This window comes from Anomalospiza imberbis, chromosome 6, assembly GCF_031753505.1.
Source record: "Anomalospiza imberbis isolate Cuckoo-Finch-1a 21T00152 chromosome 6, ASM3175350v1, whole genome shotgun sequence".
In the NCBI taxonomy this organism is placed as follows: domain Eukaryota; kingdom Metazoa; phylum Chordata; class Aves; order Passeriformes; family Viduidae; genus Anomalospiza; species Anomalospiza imberbis.
The window spans coordinates 48,605,836-48,625,218 of NC_089686.1; the positions used below are offsets into that span (position 1 = coordinate 48,605,836).

The 19,383-nt window shown below is 38.6% G+C and overlaps 1 protein-coding gene across 1 annotated transcript; it reads left to right on the plus strand.

Annotated features, from left to right (window-relative positions):
• Positions 1 to 295: 295 nt before the first annotated feature.
• Positions 296 to 19,250, plus strand: HPS5 (HPS5 biogenesis of lysosomal organelles complex 2 subunit 2). Its single transcript, XM_068194032.1, has 22 exons — positions 296 to 465; positions 878 to 988; positions 1,821 to 1,885; positions 2,505 to 2,697; positions 4,172 to 4,305; positions 4,843 to 5,058; positions 5,364 to 5,435; positions 5,694 to 5,782; positions 6,761 to 6,939; positions 7,161 to 7,319; positions 8,382 to 8,541; positions 10,601 to 10,724; positions 12,494 to 12,640; positions 13,153 to 13,227; positions 13,711 to 14,309; positions 15,446 to 15,569; positions 15,751 to 15,906; positions 16,473 to 16,592; positions 16,887 to 17,000; positions 17,318 to 17,424; positions 18,082 to 18,367; positions 18,843 to 19,250. Exons 1-22 carry the CDS (start codon positions 358 to 360, stop codon positions 18,901 to 18,903), a joined length of 3,399 nt encoding a protein of 1,132 aa, XP_068050133.1. The 5' UTR covers positions 296 to 357; the 3' UTR covers positions 18,904 to 19,250.
• The last annotated feature ends 133 nt before the right edge of the window (positions 19,251 to 19,383 follow it).

The window sequence follows — 19,383 nt, forward strand, 5'->3', positions numbered from 1 at the left end:
TGGCGGAAAAGTAAATTTTCCAGAAAACAAGGTGTTTTCTGTAGGTACATGTTAACTTGTTTCATAGGCAGATATAAGCATTAACTACAGTTTAAATATTTTCAGGTGCATTATCTGATCGGTTAAGTTTTCAGAAATGAACTTGAACAAAAACTAATTTTCCAGCCCTTGGACTTCTTTTTGGCAAACTGAAACCTGATGATTTTGAGTAGGAAAACACTTAGTGTTTCTTTAAGCTTGGAACACCACCTCTAGTACTAAAAAGTGAGCTAACCGAGATCTTTATTTTTGGCAGATACAGCTAAAAGCTGAAGCTGTAACGCACCCATGAGTGAGCAGCACTAGTCGTGTGCATCCATGGCCTCTGTGCCAGTAATTCCAGACTCTTACAACCATGTCTTGGCAGAGTTGGAGTGTTTGGATCCATTGCTTTCTGCGCTCAGGTTGGATTCCAGTCGTCTTAAGGTGAGTTTGTGGTGTATGGCTTTTTAAATTTTTTTAATTTTTAAAAAATTCAAGTAATGACCCTATTTGGCTAATTATTTGATTAAGCCATAAGATTCATCTAACTCTTTTTGGGGTGTGTGCATGCTGTCTGGGCAGGGGAGTACTTTGGGAAGAAAGAGTGAAGGTAATGGACCCTGTTGCTCTGTGTGTGTTTCCTTAATGCAGCTGTGGGTAACACAGCCTGACACTGCTTACACTGCTTGCTCCAATTGCAAAGTGCTGTTTAATAATCTTCACTGCCAGTGGTTCAGGAGTGGTACACACAGCTGGCAAACAAGGAATGCTTTAAGAAACCCACCATAATAATGCAAGAAAAAGGTGCTGTGATGAGAACTTACCAGGTTATGCTTAATGATTTTTATTCCTTCAGTGCACGTGTATAGATGTGTCAAAGAGATGGCTGGCTCTAGGCAGCTCAGGAGGAGGACTGAACCTTATCCAGAAGGATGGTTGGAAGCAAAGACTTTTTCTCACTCACAAGGTAAAAATTTTAAATTAAGATTTCCAAAAATGGGGCTGAGAAAGAAACATTATTTCAAGTTAATGGATTTTCAGAGTCAATAGTCGTCTTCAGCTTACTGGGATGTCCAAAGAAGGTGAAGTTTTGGACTGCTGTGTTTAAAATAGGTTGTGGTTCTGGAGGGTATCCCCAGAGCGTATGGTATATTAGGTTTCATGAGGTGTGAAAAATATTACTTCAGAGTGTCAGACCTTTGTTTTTCAAATTCTTACTTTTTAACAACAGCAACACAGTTATTTGAATGTTTAAGGATTGGAAGAAAATTTTCAGTATGAAACCAGTGCAACTCACAAGTAGATAACTCCCAGTGTTTGAGTGTCCAAACTGTGATATACCTGGATAAGTGAAGAAAAGATAGGCTGACTTGCTGTTGCTGGAAGAGATTGTGAACTAGGGATTGTTATTTGTAAAGCCAGGTGCTATTTCCTAGGAGCCACTGCTGCTTCCAGTATAGCATGAATGCAGCCAGTTTTTCAAGACTGGGAGCATCTCACTTAACTCTGTCAAAACAGCTTCCAAAGGTGTGAGGACAGAAGAGTGATTTCTGTGCTTTCCAAATCGGAGAATTCAGTGCAGTCCTTGCTCTTGATGTTGTCATGTTGCTGTCAGCTGCATCTTGGAGTAAACTCAGTGTTTGCAAACAAAACCCAAGCAAACAGTAAAAACTAACCACATCACAGCAGAGTGGTAGCATCTGTTGGCATGAGTCTGGCTTATATCTGAAAGATGAAAGCTGCACAGTGGCAGTACAGGAACAAGTTTCGCCTGCTCTTACTCCTGTGCTTGCTTTCAGGAAGGTGCCATTTCCCGGGTGGCCTGTTGTTTGCATGATGAAGACTACGTTGCTGTTGCCACCAGGTGAGTGGTCTACTCACAAACCTGAGCACTGGATTAATATTTTTAAGAAGCCTCAAGTTTCAGACATAGGGCAGCTGCTGAGAACTCAGAGTTAATTTACCAGGTTAGCTGGTAGAGGCCCCTACAGGATAATTCTCTGCACAGACAGTTTGCTTAACTTTTTTTTCTGGAATAGTCATTCTAGGTTAAGTATTATTTCTGTAGCAGAACATCTGTGGCAGGGTTCATGCATGTGAAATTATGATGATAAATGTTTTTCTGAAGCCTTTCAGCATGAAAAGAAGTCTTTTCATTAACATGGTAGAGTGAAGTTGATAGCTAATTCCACTTATATTTATTAAAATCCATTTAAATGTTTTTCCATATCCTCACTGGCAAGTGTAATAACTGTAAGAATAGCCTTACAAAGCTGCTTATACATTGTTGTGCAAAGAAGGACACTTATTCTTCTCCAGAATGAAGTGTGACACTTGAAAGCATGCAGCCTTAAACAGAACCACCTCTGAGGCATGCTGCTTTGCTTGGGTCTGCTCTTTCTTTGGGAAAATGCATCTTTATTAACTGATAAAACATTAGAAGACTTATTTTCAACCTGTATTCTATTTTTAACTTGTTGTAGCCAAGGCCTTGTAGTAGTCTGGGAGCTGAATCAGGAACGTCGTGGGAAGCCAGAACGGATATATGTTTCTTCTGAACATAAAGGCAGAAAAGTCACAGCTCTGTGCTGGGATACAGCTGCCCTTCGAGTTTTTGTAGGAGATCATGTGGGAAAAGTATCAGCCATCAAGATTAACACATCAAAACAAGGGAAGGTAAACTGTTGCATACTTGGATTGAACTTCATTCACTGGGGATGATGTGTTGAATCTTTGTTTATTTTAGCAAAGTGGAACAGAGTAGGACTTGCCGGCTGATGAAGTTCTGGTAGCTTTAACTATTGGGATGAAGAGCCAGTCTGTTGAGACAGCCATAGAAATCCTGACCCATGAATTCCCCCCATCCTTATTCTATCTATTTTAGTAATGCAACTTAAAAAGGCTTTCAAATGTTCAGAATTAAAAACTGGTCAATCTCCTGCTTTTCTTGGTATTTACAAGTACCAAAGTTAAGGGTCTTGGTGTTTCTGAGCCTATTGGATTCCTCAGACTCCAGCTACAGGTTCAGTGCTTTGTTTTATTCCTCAATTAAGCTGTTGGTCAGGGAAAGAGCAGTCCCAGACTGATTTTGCTTGGCTTTGTCTGGGTGCTCTCATTCTTAAACATCTGGATTAGATAAAATAAATGGTTGGTTGTCATCGAGCCTACATGCTTTATATTTTGTGTGAAGGATACAAATGTTAGTGATAGCAGCCTGACTTCTACCTTTGAGTGTTCTTTAGCTTTTACCTCTACTGGGTCCTTTATTTTTAGTTAGTAAAAAGGAGCAGAACCTAGAAGTAGTTGTTTGTCCAGGTCCTTTCTAGCCCTTATGGAAGATTTTGATGGAAAATTGACTTATAAGTAGCAAGACCATTACAACATTTAAATAAAGAGGGGGAGAAAAGTCAGCTGTGGGAAGAGAGGAGAAAAGGGCAAGGCCCATGTAATCTGTGTCTCTTCACGCCTGTTGAAGGAGCAGGACTGTTGGATTTCTCAGATAATGCACTTTGTCATATTCCTAAGAAGGGAAAACAACTCTAAGCTGGCAAAAATGGTGACTGACAGCAAATTTGAATGCGGTTCCCAGTAGTTTTCTTATCCATGAGTCTGTCTGAGGCTGTTCATCCACCTATGCAAACTGAGATACTGGTAGGATAAATAGTATGTGGATAATTTGTGGCAGGGTAACAGAGAAGGTGAGTTTGTGAACAATCTAATTCCAGTAGAAATCATTTTTTGTATCAATTAATCTCTCCAGTCTGTTTCCATAAAACTGCTAGCTCAATGGACCTGTGGGGAGAATTGGAAAAAAAGCACAAAGCTTACAATAGCAGTAATAAAACCCTCTCTTAATGTTACAGGAAAAAAACCCTTTATAAAGAAATATCAGGGTACTACAGGGATATGACCTTTTTTTTTCTTAAATCTTCAATAGCCATTTTGGGAAAAGCGGGATTTAGACTCATGTGCTTCTGAGCATTGTAGCCTTGCTTTGTAAAGACAGAGAAAAAAGGCACTGCTTTGTCTTTTGCTGTGTATTCATAGCATACACGAGTCTTTTCTGAATTTCGCTGTTTTAACATAATGAAACAGTCTTTACTTTGAACTGAAGACCAGCATGTTTTCTCTTTTTTTTCTTAATCTGTAGGCTGCTGCTACTTTTGTGATGTTTCCTGTCCAGATTATAACCACTGTGGATTCTCGGGTGGTTCAGCTTGATTATTTGGATGGAAGACTGCTCATATCTTCACTTACCCGCACTTATTTATGTGATACTGAGAGGTAAGTTCTATTTTGTTTCTGAAATACTGGACTTCAGAGTCACACACAGTTTCTGAAATGACATCAGTGTCTCTTTACCTGGCCCATGCTCCCTCAGTCTGTTTCTGAAGATGTTGGGAGGGGTAGTGTCAAGAGTTTTACTGAAATCAAGATAAACAACATCTGCTGTTCTCCAGTCACTCTGTTGTAGAGGGCTGTCAACATGATTTCCCATCCATAAATCACTGTCTTATTTTTCATGTGATTGGAAATGATTTCTGGGAATGTTCCCACCTTCCCATCATTACGTTGTACAACTGGTTCTGCTGGGAAAAAAACCCTTTGATCTGAGCATTCATTTCAATTAATGAATATTTCTGCACCCTTTCTTGTATAAGCTTTGGGCAGACTTTGTGATATTCATTACAGATTTCTTAAGCACCAAAACCAATTCAGTAGCTGGGATTAAGTATTTTTTATTATTCAAGAAAACCATAAAATTAATTAGGGCTTTTATTAATGTTGGCTTACTTAACAAATTTATTTTTTCCCCTCTAGAGAGAAGTTCTGGAAGATTGGTAATAAAGAAAGAGATGGAGAATTTGGAGCATGTTTCTTCCCTGTTGGAAAAAACAGTGGGAATCAGCAGCCATTAATATACTGTGCTCGACCTGGCTCAAGGATGTGGGAGGTGAACTTTGATGGGGAAGTGCAAAGCACACATCAGTTCAAGCAGCTGCTTTCATCACCACCTCTTCCTGTTGTTACTCTCAGGTAGAAACATGAGTGTTATCAGTGATAAACTTGTTTGGGACATCCTTAAGACTGAAAAGACTAAACTCCTGCTTCGGTCAAATGTTAACCTTAGTTGTCATCTTAATACAGTTTCCTCTAAGAGGTGTAACCAGTAATTATCAAAAATGCCAAACCCCTGGTTTCTGCAGCTGTGTCTGTGAGCACAGTGAATTCTGCTGTCATGAAGCTATGTTTATTTAAGCCAGCCATGTATTTACAGGATTAAGAATTTTACCAAGTAGTGCTATTGTAGTTATGCTTGTACTTGATAATTTATTTCGCAGGCAGGATCCTCATTACACTGGTTCCAGCTGCTCTCCACAATCTTTAGCTTTCCCCAAGCTGCTGTATTTGATGTGAGTATTGACAGCATAGCTTCCTGTTAATAAAGTAGGCTTAAAAATTATACGTTCTCCTAATTTATATTACCAACTTCAGGTTTTTGCATAAGAATTTCCCAAGTATCATTCTGAATCTGTCTCACATCTTGCTTGCTATACTAAAGCCAATGCAATCCCTGCATATTTTACTTTTTTTTTTTTTTTTTTTTTTTTTAATTTTACCTATTTTACCACAATTGACTGTTGCTCCATTACCATATGCTTTGATTGCAGTGAGCACTGTGTGGTGACCTGGACAGAAAGAGGCATTTATATTTTTCTTCCCCAAAACCTTCAAGTCTTACTCTGGAGTGAAGTTAAAGGTAAAGTAAAATTTCTTAAACATCCCTTTGTAACACTGTCTGTTACACTGGTCATTCCTGAAGTCCTTGCCTAACATGGAAGCTATTCAAGCTCAATTTCTGCAGCTGGATTGCAGAATATTTATAAAAACTTGTCATCTGTCTGGTATATCCTTGAATATTAACCATCTCCATGCCTCCTTCAGCCAACCCCTCCTTCCATAGATCTCAAAGCATGCTTCTGGAGAAACAAAACATGGTGTAGAGTGACTCATAAAATACAGTAGTTAAAATACAGGTGATTAACCTGCGATATTCTTTCCTCTTCACTCAGGCTCATTGTCAGGTGTCCTGTGAAGGATAATCTGGCTGCTGAAAGTTTAAAACCTGTTTTTTTTTTTTTTCCCTAAAATCTGTCTAAATTGCATACAGGGAATATATTTATTTGGCAAATGAGTGAAGGCTCATAAACAGTGGTGTGTTTGGTTATAAGCACAGTACTACAATAGTTATTGTCAGTCAGTCTTTCCCCTTCTCCCCATTTTGGTGTGAAGTTTGCAATACCTTCGTTGTGGAGTGTTCGCATACAGCGTAAGTATTGTATTTTAAAACTTCTGGAAGGCAAAAGTTGGTTTTTTACCAGTGAATATTTTCCTTCTGTTTCAAAGCTAACAGTTACGTCTTTGTCATCTTTATCAGGCTTTAATTTTTTATCTCGGAGCAAAAGGGAACTCTTTGGTAGTTTAGTGTATTTTTTGGTAGTATAGTGTATTTTTTAATGTTTTCTAGAAATGCAGTTCTGGAAAGTTTTGACACTGTGTTTTATAGTGATTAGGTGCTAGGTCAGCACTCCTCAGTGTTTGCTTTCCCCATGCCTCTCGTGCTTTGCACTCATTTACAGTCAGGTGAGAATATGCTTTCACCTTCTTTCAGGGACAGAATGGAATATTGATTTATGACTTCAGTCCTTCAGGTATTGCTCTGTGTGTGATTTTGCAGATATTCAGGATATTGCAGTTCACAAGAGTGAGTTGTTCTGTCTGCATACAAATGGGAAAGTTGTGCACCTCTCCCTTCTGCTGGTTGATCGCTGCATAGAGCGTCTGATGAGAAGAGGATTCTGGACCCTCGCTGCCAGGGTCTCTTGTCTCTTTCAAAATTCAATTGTTTCTTGCAGAGTAAGTAAAAATATCTCTTTGTAAATGTGCAATACAGCTTCTCTGTTTTTCCTGCCCCCCCCTCCTCCATTAAGTTTCATGGTTACTGAGATTGATTTTGTTGGAGTTTTTAAAGTTGTCTAAACATTATACTTTAAGGGTGAAAATCATCCTGCATACATGTTTTGTTTTCACGTGTGCATTATAAATAATAATGCTTCTGTTTCACTGGGTGCTTTTAGGCAAGAAAAAATTTGCCTCTAGACAAGCTGGAGCACTTGAAGTCTCAGCTGGATGCTTCAACTCAGCAAGATCTCACTGCGCAACTGGAAGAACTGATTGCAAAGTTGGAACCTCTAGATTCTGCATGCAGCAGTAGAAGGAGCAGTATTTCATCTCATGTATGTGTATTGGTAATGCCAAAAATGTTATCTACAGGTTTTATGCTTATGGCTTGAAGTAACCCCATCGCTCACTTGGAAGATGAGGCTGTCATTTCTACCCTGTCTACTACAGCCCATAATGCTGCATTCTAAAACTAGGTGGGGTGAAGTGGTTTGAAACACCACTACTTGCATTCTGTAAGCTCAGACCTCTGCCTCTTTCCCATATTAATTTAGGGGTAATGGCTGAGATGCGGACAAAGATTGATACATAGATGGCTTTTTCCACAGCTTTGGTAAATGTTTTAATGTACTTCAGTAAAGATAGTTTTGGTTATAACTCTAGTTTTATGTGATGAAAATGAATGTCTGAGTGCTCAGAGCTATCTTAGCTCTATTTTAAAAATTGTCACACTCTAAGAAGATAAAGGAGAAAGGTCTAAATAAAATCAAAGCACATTTCTAATAAATATACAGCTGCTTTTCAAGAAAGGAGAAATATTTCATAGTTTATACAATATCAGCTCCTGCTTTCACTTTAACAGTGTTTAAAAGGAAAGTTTAAAAAGCCAGGTAATGTAAATAGCATCTTGATGGGGTAGACAAGTTTTTCTTCATTACCCACTGCAAAAGTAAGCCATGAGCAAAAAACTGTGTGTTGGTCCTGCAACGAAGCAGTTTTGTGGGGTCTGTAGTTGTGCTACCTGGGTATGGCTGACCAGCAGAAAGACAGATTTTTGGGTATGCAGCTACAAAGGGGTGAAGTGACAGCCTTGACTGAAGGACTAAAGCTGAGGTGAGTTTTGCTTTGCACTGGGTACACCACTTGTTCCACAGGCTGCTTTTCTAAAAGCAATTGCAGCATACACATCTTTTTAGAATCACTGAACTGCACACTTGCTGGCATCTGTGTCCTTTTCCATTCTGGGTATGGTAGAAGTCCTCTGTTAAATGGGAGTTTTCCAGGCAGTGAATTATGAAATGCTCTGAGATAGGTACAATTGGTTGAGTTCATTGCAGAAAGTTGAACAAGGAAGTGCAGCTCACATGGTGTCTTAACTCCCCTCCTTGGTCTGACAGGAAAGCTTCAGCGTCTTAGACTCTGGAATCTACCGTGTTATCAGTCGAAGGGGCAGTCAGTCAGATGAAGACTCATGTTCCCTCCACAGTCAAACATTCTCAGAAGATGAGAGACTTAAAGAATTTCCTGCACACCATGAAGATGAACAACTAGAACTTGGTAATGTTTCTTAATGAAAATGTTTGTTGAATGTTTTTGGTTTGTTTATTCTACAAGAACTTGACTGGGTTGGCTCTGTGCTCTTACAAGTTCACTTGTAAGAGTTATTCATTAATAATGAATAACTTGAAAGTTCATTTATTAATACATGTAATTTGATCAATTGAAAGAGTCACCCCACCTTCCAGTCAAAATCCTTCCTGAAACACTGGGTTGAAAAGCTGGCTCCACAGAATCCAGGCTTAAAAGCAAACAAAACCCTGTGAAACAAAACAAAAGGTCCAGAGGGCTTCACCAAGCATGGGCTTCACTCCAACTTATCCCTCTCCATGTATAATTGAATATTAGTGCTAAGATTCTTTCAGCTGTCTATTCCAGTATCAATTGAGCTTCAAACAAGATTTGTTTGCTACCAGTATCATTTTGTAATATTTGTTCCAGAAAATTTCTTAATTTGGATTCTGGCTTACATTTCTTCAGGGAAAGCAGAAGGATTCTGATAAGCATCCTTAACTTTCTCACAGGGTTTCCTTTGTACAGGGGATCATCTCTTACACATGTAAATGTTAGTGTCGGGGTGCTAGAATAGTTAATAACTAACATTGAGCCCATGCAGGGAGCTTTTTTATTTTCTGACAAATGCCTGTCACTGGACTTAAGCTAGAGTGAGACTGTAATGGGTCTTGTTCTCTGCTCTGGTTGGGATTGGGAAGGGATGCAGAAACCTGGGATGATGAGGAGCTGCCTTAGTTCTAAGAATGATAGAGAGGCTTTCCTATAAAAAGGCTATTTTTTAGCTTTTGCAAGGAGTATGTGCCAGCTGAGGATGGAGAGAATTTGGATGCTTTGGAGAAAACCACACTGGGGAGGGAGAGTGCAGAAATTGGTATTTCATCCCCTACTTGTCAGTAGTGTTGTCCTAAGATACACTTAGGTGTACATGTGCCTCTTTACCTACATCGCCATAAAAACAAGTGAGCAAACTCTGAAGCACATCATTCCCAACATTAAAAGTCAAAATTCAGGTGACTTAATTTTTGAATGTCAGAAGATAGGTTCTGTGTGTTCCACAAGAGATGACAAATTTGATGATTACTTCTGAGTAGTGAAGTTCCAGATGCTTCTTGAAGCACGAGTATTTGATTTGGTATTTGGAAGAAATGGACTTACTGTTGCCCTGCTGACAATGACATAAGATGTAATGAGTTTTTAGGTTTCTGGTCTGCATAATGAACAAAAGCAGCCTTATTTACAGCCAGTTGTAAAGTCAGTTGTGACCTTCAGGCACTGTTGAGGGATTCTGATGGTAGATTTTCTGTAACAGGGCAGCATCTCTTCCTCTCAATGCTGTGGTTACTGCTGACTGTTGTAAAGTGCAGTGTCATCCTGGCTTAAAATGATCCCTTTTTTCTTGTTAACATCACTTAAAGATAGTGTGTGTTTGTACCGGGAAATTATTAAGCAAAACACATTGTAAATACTGTTAAGGATGTAGGAGAGAAAAGGAAATAGTCAGTGATTCTGTATTTCCTGTGATTCTTATCAAAAGCCAGAGAGCTTTGTGCTCACTTAGATTTTTAAGTCCTTTCAAAAAAGAGGGTAATTTATACCCTAATCATGGCTTATGTGCCTCTCTGTTCATATGTGATTTAGATTTTGGAAATCATGGTCATAACTGACTTCACAATCGGTTGTGAATTGATGTATGCCACGCTACTTAATTTTCCTAGATGTATAAATAACTCAGTGGATTAAACAAGGTTTTGTACTCTAAATGGTCTGTAAGTCTAATTTTAGAAAATAGTTTTCATACTGTTGTTGATCGTTACTTGCCTTGCTATAAAGCCAAAACACTGTTAACAAAGCAGAATTAGCTAGGTTCAAAGTCAGTAGTAAAATGGCCCTTGAAACCTGGCTCCGTGAATTCTTGAGTATTAAAAAGCAAAGTATGGTTAGCAGGTTATTCATTAATGAGTTAATGGCTTGCAGTTCATTTCACTGTTCCATTTTTTTGCCAGGCCACTGTTTCATGACTTTTTATTTCAATTCCATTTGTCAGAGAATGTATCTCATGCATCTGTGGTGATTGAGGCTGACCGGAATGAGACATTTCTCCCATTCAGTATTCCTTTGTCATTCCGTTCCCCATCTCCTCTCGTCTCTCTCCAAGCTGTCAAAGAAAGGTAAAACATGCAGCAGCTTCACTCATCCATTACATCTTGCCCTCTTCTGTCCCCTGGATTTGTAGCATTGTGTGTCTGTTCTGCAAACGTGTAACACCTGAACTGGAACACCAGAGATGCAGTCAGGTTTGCCAGACAGTGTAAGTCTTCATCTTGGCTCTAGTGAAGATACAAAGAGCTGCTGCTAACTTCAGTGGAGACAAGACTTCAACCTCAGTTTTAAACAGTTAATAATTGTTATATGTCTAGCAATGTTTACTGTTACCTTGTAAACTCTGGTTGTGGTTTGCATTCAAAGGAAAACTTAATGAATATTGTTTTGGGATTTTGCCTTCCTGTATCGTAGGGGGAAGGCTTCTTATGTTGCATAGGGACAAAAATCAAAATATTCAAAACAGATAGATATTGCTAAAACACACTTGCAAAGTGGTCTGTCCTATCCCCACATGAACTTGTCAGTGAATCTAATTGGTTTCCCAAACACTTATGGAATAATGGTAGCTTATACCTGCTGCAATTAGAACTGTATCCATTTTATGTAAAAATCACAATGGTATTTTAAAACTCTTTTTTTAAAAATGGACGATAAGGGGGTGGGTGTACAAATACAAAGGTGATGGTGTTAAATATATAACTTAAAAATTTTATGAGAGTGCTGTATGCTAATTACTTAGCTAAAATGTCTCTGGCCTGGCAATGGTCTGAAAAAATTGCACAGCCTTCCCTTGATCACTTCAGTATGTAAATCATGTCGTGCAACAAAGAGTTGTGCCTGCTGTCAGCAGTGTGAGGATCTCAGAATAAACATCAGAAGTACATGCAATGTTTTCAGTTCTTTCTAAACCGTAAGCAGCCTTGAGGACCTTACTAGTAATAACTGTTTCTGCTAATAATGAAAGCTACATTTTCAGGTATTCACTGCAGGCAATTAATCATTAAATAAAATACTATCATATTTACAGTTAATTTTTAAAAGTTAAGTTTTAATCCTTCTATACATTCAAATTAAATTGTTTTGCTAGATTTGAATCCTTTCTCCCTTCTGCAGCATGCTTCAACCTTTGCTATACCTTGTTATAGTAAAAAATGCTGGGTTGGGGTTTTTGGGTTGGGTTTTTTTTGGGTTTTTTTTTTTTTTTGGGTTTTTTTTTTTTAATTCTAGAGCAGAAAGCAGGAAGCTTATTTTTTCTGTTCAAATCTTGTTGACCTAATTCTCTTCATGGCAGTGGTAGAAATAATTGAGTTCTGATATGTTCATTGAGCTTTCTTTTCAATAAAATACCTGAAGGAATAGGGACTGCTGAGTGAAAAGGACATTGTTGGTGAGCTTTGTAATCTGAAGAATTAATTTGAAGCATTGTAAAGTGGTTTCTTACCACCAAGAGTGACATAATTTCCGAAAGATTATTTATGTTTAAAAGCTTTAAAATGCAAAAGCTAAAATGTAGACAATCTGCATTTATTTGCATACAAATTACAAATACATGTCAAAAATCTATGGCTAACGTTGGTATGTGATCCTGCTTCTCCAGCAGGAGTCTTAAATATTTCAGGTTTCTATTCTGTGAAAAAACATGGTCATGTCTGGAGTATGAATTTTGAGCAGGTTCTTAGTAAGTTTTGTTCCTGTTGGTCATCACTGCTCTCATCCTTTTCTCAAGAGTTCTTCAGATTATAAAATCTCTGAAATTATGGTTTGAATGAAAAGAATGCTTGGTTTGTTTGCTTTTGAACTTCTGATTTTAAATGTTTGAACTTGTGATTCCTAGCGTTTCCAGCTTTGTACGCAAAACCACGGAAAAGATTGGCACACTTCATATAAGTCCTGAATCTAGAGGGAAGCATGAAGCAAAGGATGATGAGCAGCTTCCAGAGCTAACTCTTAATCCAGTAGCATCTCCCCAGGAAGAAAAAGAGTGAGTGCAAAATAACATTTTCTTAGCAGTTGTCCAGCATTTGCTGGATGTCCTGAGGATAGAAAAAATTCTTTCAAGCAGAGTGAGGAACTTGGCATTAGGTTTTTCCAGCTACCTTCATTCCTGTGGTGGGTTTCAGTGGTTCTCCCAACTCCTTTCTTAGAGCTGATGCGCAATGAACACAGAGCTAAGTTATTTCATATTCCAGTGCTTATTTACCAATTTGGACTAACTTTCATACAGTGGCATGATACTGTTTTTTGTTCAGCGCCTGCAGAAATCTACTGTGCCTGGAGTAGAAGCAACAATAGAAAGCCACAAAAATAGTATTATCTGTTGCTTTTCATGCCCAGTTTATCCCAGTTTATAATTTCTGTTGAGCTGTTCCTTCTTACAAGTGATAGTTTTGTATTTAATAAAGGAGCTAGTGTTGAGGAAGTTTTTTAGGAAATCCTCACGTAATTACTGAAGTTAGTACTTCAGATAAGACTGAAATGAATTTGCTTTTCAAGGTCAGAACCCCAGAACTGCCAGCTTCCTGAGGAGGACCATCTGAGAGATCTCAAGACTGCAACAGCAGAAACTATGTAAGCAGAGAAATTTTTTACTGTATAGATATGTAGGGCTTTGGCAGAAAAAAAAATGATGGTTTTTTTAAATTTTTCATTAATTTTACCTGCATGTAAGAGTGATGCTCTAAATGTCTACTAACATAACCTGAAAGGATCTCATTTGGTGAATGATTTGATTCCTCTTTTTAAAATCAAGCAAAACTCACTAAAAGCTCTTCTAGCATTATAACTTTGTCTTAAGTGCAGGCATAGTTTAAAAAAATCAAAATCACAAATAAAAATTCATTCTGAAAGAAATCCTAGGGAGCTCAAAATGTGCTGATAACAAATGCAGACAGTGTGAAGTAGCCTAAATTCTGTTTGAAATCAAAATCACAAAAAACCCAACAACTGACTCCAAGTCAAGTATAGGAGAATAGTTACACAAAACCTATTTAAAACTTCACTTGTTGCATCTTATAATTGTTAAACTTAGCAAACTTCTTTTTTATGCCGCAGAGCCAAGCTCCAGGATCCCCTGGTTTTGTTAGAACCTCAGTGTATGAGAAGAGTCTTACAGGAATGGCTTGTCCCTCTAGAAGAAAAATTCAGCAAGGAGCCTTCTGCTTTGTCTGTTAACAAAAGCAAGGCTGTGAATGCTGAAGATCAGAGGGCAGTCCTGGAGGAAAACCTGCAAGTGGCTCCAGCTGACAGAGACCCAGTAGACAAGGAGCAGAGTGGTATTTTGGGAGACTGCATTGAAAATTCCGATGAAACCTGTGTGGGCAAAACCATGTGTGAAAATGGTACTGATGTGACAGGGCCTCTGGGCTGTGGCTTTCAGGTGTCTCCTCCATGTGTCATCGAACCTGATGTTCTGAAAGATCTTGTGGAGCTGACAACTCTGTGCTTTGAGCTGCGTGTCTTTTCTGGTGGGAGTGGTGAGGCTGAGGAGAGCTCTGAGGGAAATCTGCCACCAGCAGCCTCAGGGACCTTGGCTTGTAGGTTTATGCAAAGCTACTTCTTCCTTTTGGATTTAAAGAGAGTAAAGCAGTGCATTATAACCACGTGTGCCACCAGCCCTAATGTATGGGAAACATACATTGCAGGATTGAAAGGTAAATGATGAACGTTGTACTGCTTCTTAAACTGAAAATAAGACTGGGAGGAAAAAAAAAAAAAAAACCTTGAAGACTCATAATTGTGTCTGCAGATTTTCCTTCTGCCAGTGTAGTGTGGCAGGGGGAGGATGCTTGGTGTGTGGGAGTTTTTGTTCTGGTTTTGGGTTGTTTGGTTGATTGTTTTTCCCCCAGATACTTCCCTTAGGAAGAACTTAGCTCTGCTGGTTAGGACATAGTGCTAATAATCCAGGCATTTTGGGTTCAAGCCCTGTATGGACCATTCACTTAAGAGCTGGACTTGATGATCATGGTGGATCTCTTTCAACTCAGAATAACCTGTGATTTCTTAAAAAAAAAAATTGTTTGCTCCTTGGAGAGAGATTGTTCTCCTCCCACTTTGCAACTTTGAACCTCTTAGTTGCATGGACCTTGTTAATAGAGCACTATAGTGATCCCAGCCTACTTACAAACATGAGCAAAAGCATCATAATTAGAATCACAAGTCTGTAGAAGCAAGGCAGAAGGGAGAGGAGGGGCTTCAGCATTTGCACTGGACGATTTTGCTTGTAAAGGAATGTGGTTAATATGAAAAAAAACTGAATGGAATAGATGGTTTCATGCAGATGAGTGGCTTGTGGGCACTTCACATTTCCCTGTTCCACAGAAATAGTTTCTGATCTTTTTGATGCCTTTTCAGTTTTATTGAACCAAAACTTCATGATGATATTGGAAAACAGAACTTTTCTGTTCTCTGCACTCCAATTCTGCCTTACGTGTTTATTTTAAGAGTGAATTAAAGCCTTAGCATTGATTCTGCTCCAGCAGAGAGCAGTTAAACAACAGAATCTTGCTTTGATGAGGGTTGGTGTTTGTGTTTCTGGGAATCTCTTCACTGTTTGGATTCTGAGAGCCCTAGAAGTGAAAGTAGTGTATGCATTATCAGTTTGTCGTTAGTTGGACTGCACTTGTGCCTGGAGATTAATTCCTGCGTTTCATCAGGATTGAGGTGGGCGTTGAACTTCCCATGAAAGCAATGATAGCTTTTGTTCAGCAGAAGGACAAAAGGAGCGTCAGGACATGCTAAGGAAAAAAAGTCGCCCAAATCTTGTAACCTGTGCATGGATGTATTTCAGAAATAACTTCTCATAGTCCAGTGGCTTTAGCAATGGAAAGTGAAGATATGTTGAAAATACTGAAGCTGCTGCATGACCTGGGGCCATGGGATGACAGCCCCCTGTTGCTGGCACATGCTCAAAGGTTTGTACCGAAGTCTTCTGAACTTCCTGGTGGAAATTGCTTCACTTACCGTGTCATGAAGATTCCTGGAGTCTCTTAGAGAGATCACCTTTCAGTACTATTTTGGACTTGCAGGAGATCTTGAAAAAATTATTTTGCTTTTTGGTACTGAAAATAGTTTTTGTTCTCTTTCTTTCTCCAGGCTTTATGAAAAATTTGGGGAAACAGCTCTTCGGCCCTTGATCAAGTTTCACCCCTCTATTTTGCCTTCTGATATTAAACAGCTTTGCAGGAATGATCCAGCTCACTTTTTAGCATATTTAGATAGCCTGGTGAAATCAAAGCCAGAGGATAAAAGGTGAGGGGAATGTAGAATCCTTTTTGTCTGTCTGCTGTCTTCATCATGTAGCTGTGTGCAGGTTTTTTTGTCTTGGCTTTTTGGGGACCTTTTTTTCTGTTTCTGTATCTGTCTGCTTGGTGTTCTTAAGCCTTAGGTTCCAAGTAATTCTGCCAGCTGTAGCTGGCCTTAGACTGGACTTTTTGTTAGGTTAGTATCTAGTTTTAAAAGAGATTTCCTAAATAATACATTTAATGGAATTGACTTTTTTTTGTTCCTATGTCTGCAGTTCAGTGTATCAGGGTTAGATGGCATTTTAAAAAAATCCGAGCAAACCAAACAAAAAAAAACCCCAAACCAAATGTGTGGGAACTAAACCTGCAAACTTTATTTTCTGTGGTTGCCTCATTTTATACAGACATAAATAATTTTAGGCTTTTCCACGTTTAATTTTACATCCTACACCCCCCTCTTTTTTTTTTTTTTTTTGTTAATCTGTCCATACACAATCACTGCTTTTCCATATCTGGTATATTTAAAACTGGTAGGATTTCTTTTTTTTTTTTAGTGTCTGCTTTGTTTTCCAGGCCATTTCTCCTTAGGTCTCTTCTGCAGCCAGAATCTGTACGGTTGGATTGGTTGTGCTTGGCAGTTTCTCATGATGCTCCACAAAGGGCAAACACTGTGGATGAGGAAGGCAATCCCAGGTAAAGTGGGTTTCATCCAAGGTCCTGAGTGCAGCAGAAAGACTTAACAGGTCTGGTTTTGGGTTAGATTTTGTGTGAAAGTTTGGATCACTGACTCCTTGGAGCATTTTGCAGAGTTCAGCAGAAACAACCAAAGGATTGAATAACTTTTATTTGCAATGCCTTCCAGAGTGACTGCTCTATTGACACTGCACATGGAGTTTCATTTGTTTTTCCTCCTCTCTTTTCATAAATCTGCTATAATGTTCTGAAGAAAATCAATAATACTTTAAAACTGAATTTTTCATCTTCTAGGCCACGATCACATTTGTTTACTTGGGGCTACAGCCAGCTCATTCTGCTCTTGATTAAACTCCCAGCTGATTTTGTTATGAAAGAGAAGATGGCTAACATCTGTAAATCACACGGGTAGGGAGAAAACTTGGTAACTGTTGATACTTGGTTAGTGGGTATTCTGATCCTGAGAAGATACAAATGTAAATGACCTATCTGCTTCTTGTTTGGACAGGGTTTTTTTTAAAAACCTTTCCTTTTTTGTGGGTGAATATTCAATGTCTAATTTAATGTACCAAATGGGAGGTATTCCTCATGTCCCTACTGTTTCTGACATTGATTAAATTTAGTTGCTTTTGTCTTTACTGATACTTAAATGAGCATGTGATTGTTCTTGACTTTGGTTTGAACTGAGTATTTGATTCCTAGAAATCTTTACTCTCTTATTCAAGATTTTGGCCTGGATATCTTTTTCTCTGTCTGGAGCTGGATAGAAGAATAGAAGCCTTTACTAATATTGTTCATTTGGATGATTTGAGCCTGTTGAATGGAGAAGATGGTTAGTGATTCTTAAGCTGTATAAACGTACTTCTGTAATGTAGGAACTGCCCTTATATAGCAGTTTGCCCAATGCTGAGTTGAACTTTTATTTGTTGAAGTGTTTTTGTAGCCCTAGCTGTGTGTAGTACAGCATATTTGAAACACATAAATGGGTGCTATATTCTTGTATCTTCATGCTGTGCTTTGTGAAATCAGTTGTGCTAGAAAATGCTTAAGAGTTAAAGAATCTTGATTTATTTATCAATTGGGAGTAAAAGCTAACCTTGCTGTTGTAGACAGAGGAGTAGGAAGCCTTCTTGCACAGTGCAAATCTCACCCACTACACGTGCAGACACCCTAATAGGGTGAGCAAAGCGCAACTTAAAAGAAAATTCACTCCAGCCCTAAGATGGACAAAACTTTGTCTCTTGACTTAATCCAAAGCCTTGAATACTGAACTGTTGTGAAGCTGTGTGTGTTCACCACTAAATCTTTACACTGAGTCAGGGCAGTACATTTCTGTGCACAATTTGCTTGTTGATAATGCTTGGTCTCCTAAAATTTCACAGTAAAACAGAATAGCTAGCTTCCCTTTTAAGTACAGATAGAGTTTACATAGTAGTCTTAGAATAATCATTGTTTTACAAATAATGTAACAAACTCCTTTTACATCTAGGTTCCATTCCAGAGACCATAGAAGAATGGAAGTTTGTTCTGCATCTAGCACGGAATCACAGCACAGCTTTCCACCAGCACAGCCCACAGAACGGGAATGCTGTCAGCAACGGAGGCCCGAGCTGCCCAGACTGCATCACTGTGGAAAACGTCGCTCTGCTGCTAGCCAAAGCCATTGGCCCAAATCGTGCCTTGCCTCTCTTGCAGGAGTGTGGCTTGACACTAGAAATGTCTGAGAGATTTACTGGTGTTTGTGAGATACTGAGAATTGCTGAGAAAAGGCAGAGGTAAGAGATGTGTCAGCAGAAGATCCACACTATTTATTCTTTTTGGATCTTCTCCATGCCTTAAACTTCCTTTTTGGTTTACAAGAAGATCAAGTGCTTCATATTTTTACCTTTGGTTTTAGACTCATCTGAAGGCTTTCCTCTTATTTTAGACTCATCTGAATCCTCTCCTATTATTTAAGTATTTTGCAATATAGGCATTTTAAAAATGAAAATGAGGAGATGGGAAATAATACATTACAAGTGTATGTGAAGGAGATTCTCTGAAAGAGATCTGTTCTGCTGAGACCTGTACAGACTCTGATCTCTCCTATTCCTTCCAAAGGTGTGAATGGTGATGTCAGGATGTTACTTCTGAAATGCCATCATGTTTTTTATAAACTTCTCTTTAAAAAGCAAACAAAAACGTTGTTCTTCCTGTTGTTAGCTTTTTTACTGTTTGACCTTTTTTCTCTCCCTTTTGCTTTAATTGCAGAGCGCTGATTCAGTCCATGTTGGAAAGGTGTGATCGTTTTTTGTGGTCTCAGCAAGCATAGAAAACAACTTGGGAGAACTCTGGGAACATTTTATACTGTAATGACTGTATATTCAAGTGCCTCTTAAATTTCACAGGCCCTTAAAAATAGCAAACTCCAGTCTAAAAGTTCAGGTATACTGAGCCAGTCTCCATCTGGCAGGTATCTGACCTGGAAGTGGTGACAGTTCTTCCTTATCCCTTTGGAGATGACTTTTGAACTGTAGAATATAGATCAAAACAAGAGAGTATTTATCTTGAAATTAGGCTCACAGATTTCCAAGATGAAAATTGCTGAATTTATTTTCTGAGTTTATAACTTAAGTGTTCAGGGATATGAGCCCCTAAGTATTAAATTATGGTGTATAATTTTTTTTGTTGTTTCTTTGTTTGCAAACATGAGAAACCATTCCTGGGAAGTATCTAAGCCTATACTTATTTAACTTTCCTGTAAATGACATTTACCTTTACTGTTGCTATAGAAGTGTCTGTTACGGTACCC

Bases quoted from the DNA above. Each gene is read 5' to 3' on its own strand.
- HPS5 (XM_068194032.1), top strand. From the start codon at position 358: ATGGCCTCTGTGCCAGTAATTCCAGACTCTTACAACCATGTCTTGGCA. The intron at 2,698-4,171 runs GTAAACTGTTGC...CTTAATCTGTAG, and splicing joins ACACATCAAAACAAGGGAAG to GCTGCTGCTACTTTTGTGAT. The intron at 6,940-7,160 runs GTAAGTAAAAAT...GGGTGCTTTTAG, and splicing joins ATTCAATTGTTTCTTGCAGA to GCAAGAAAAAATTTGCCTCT.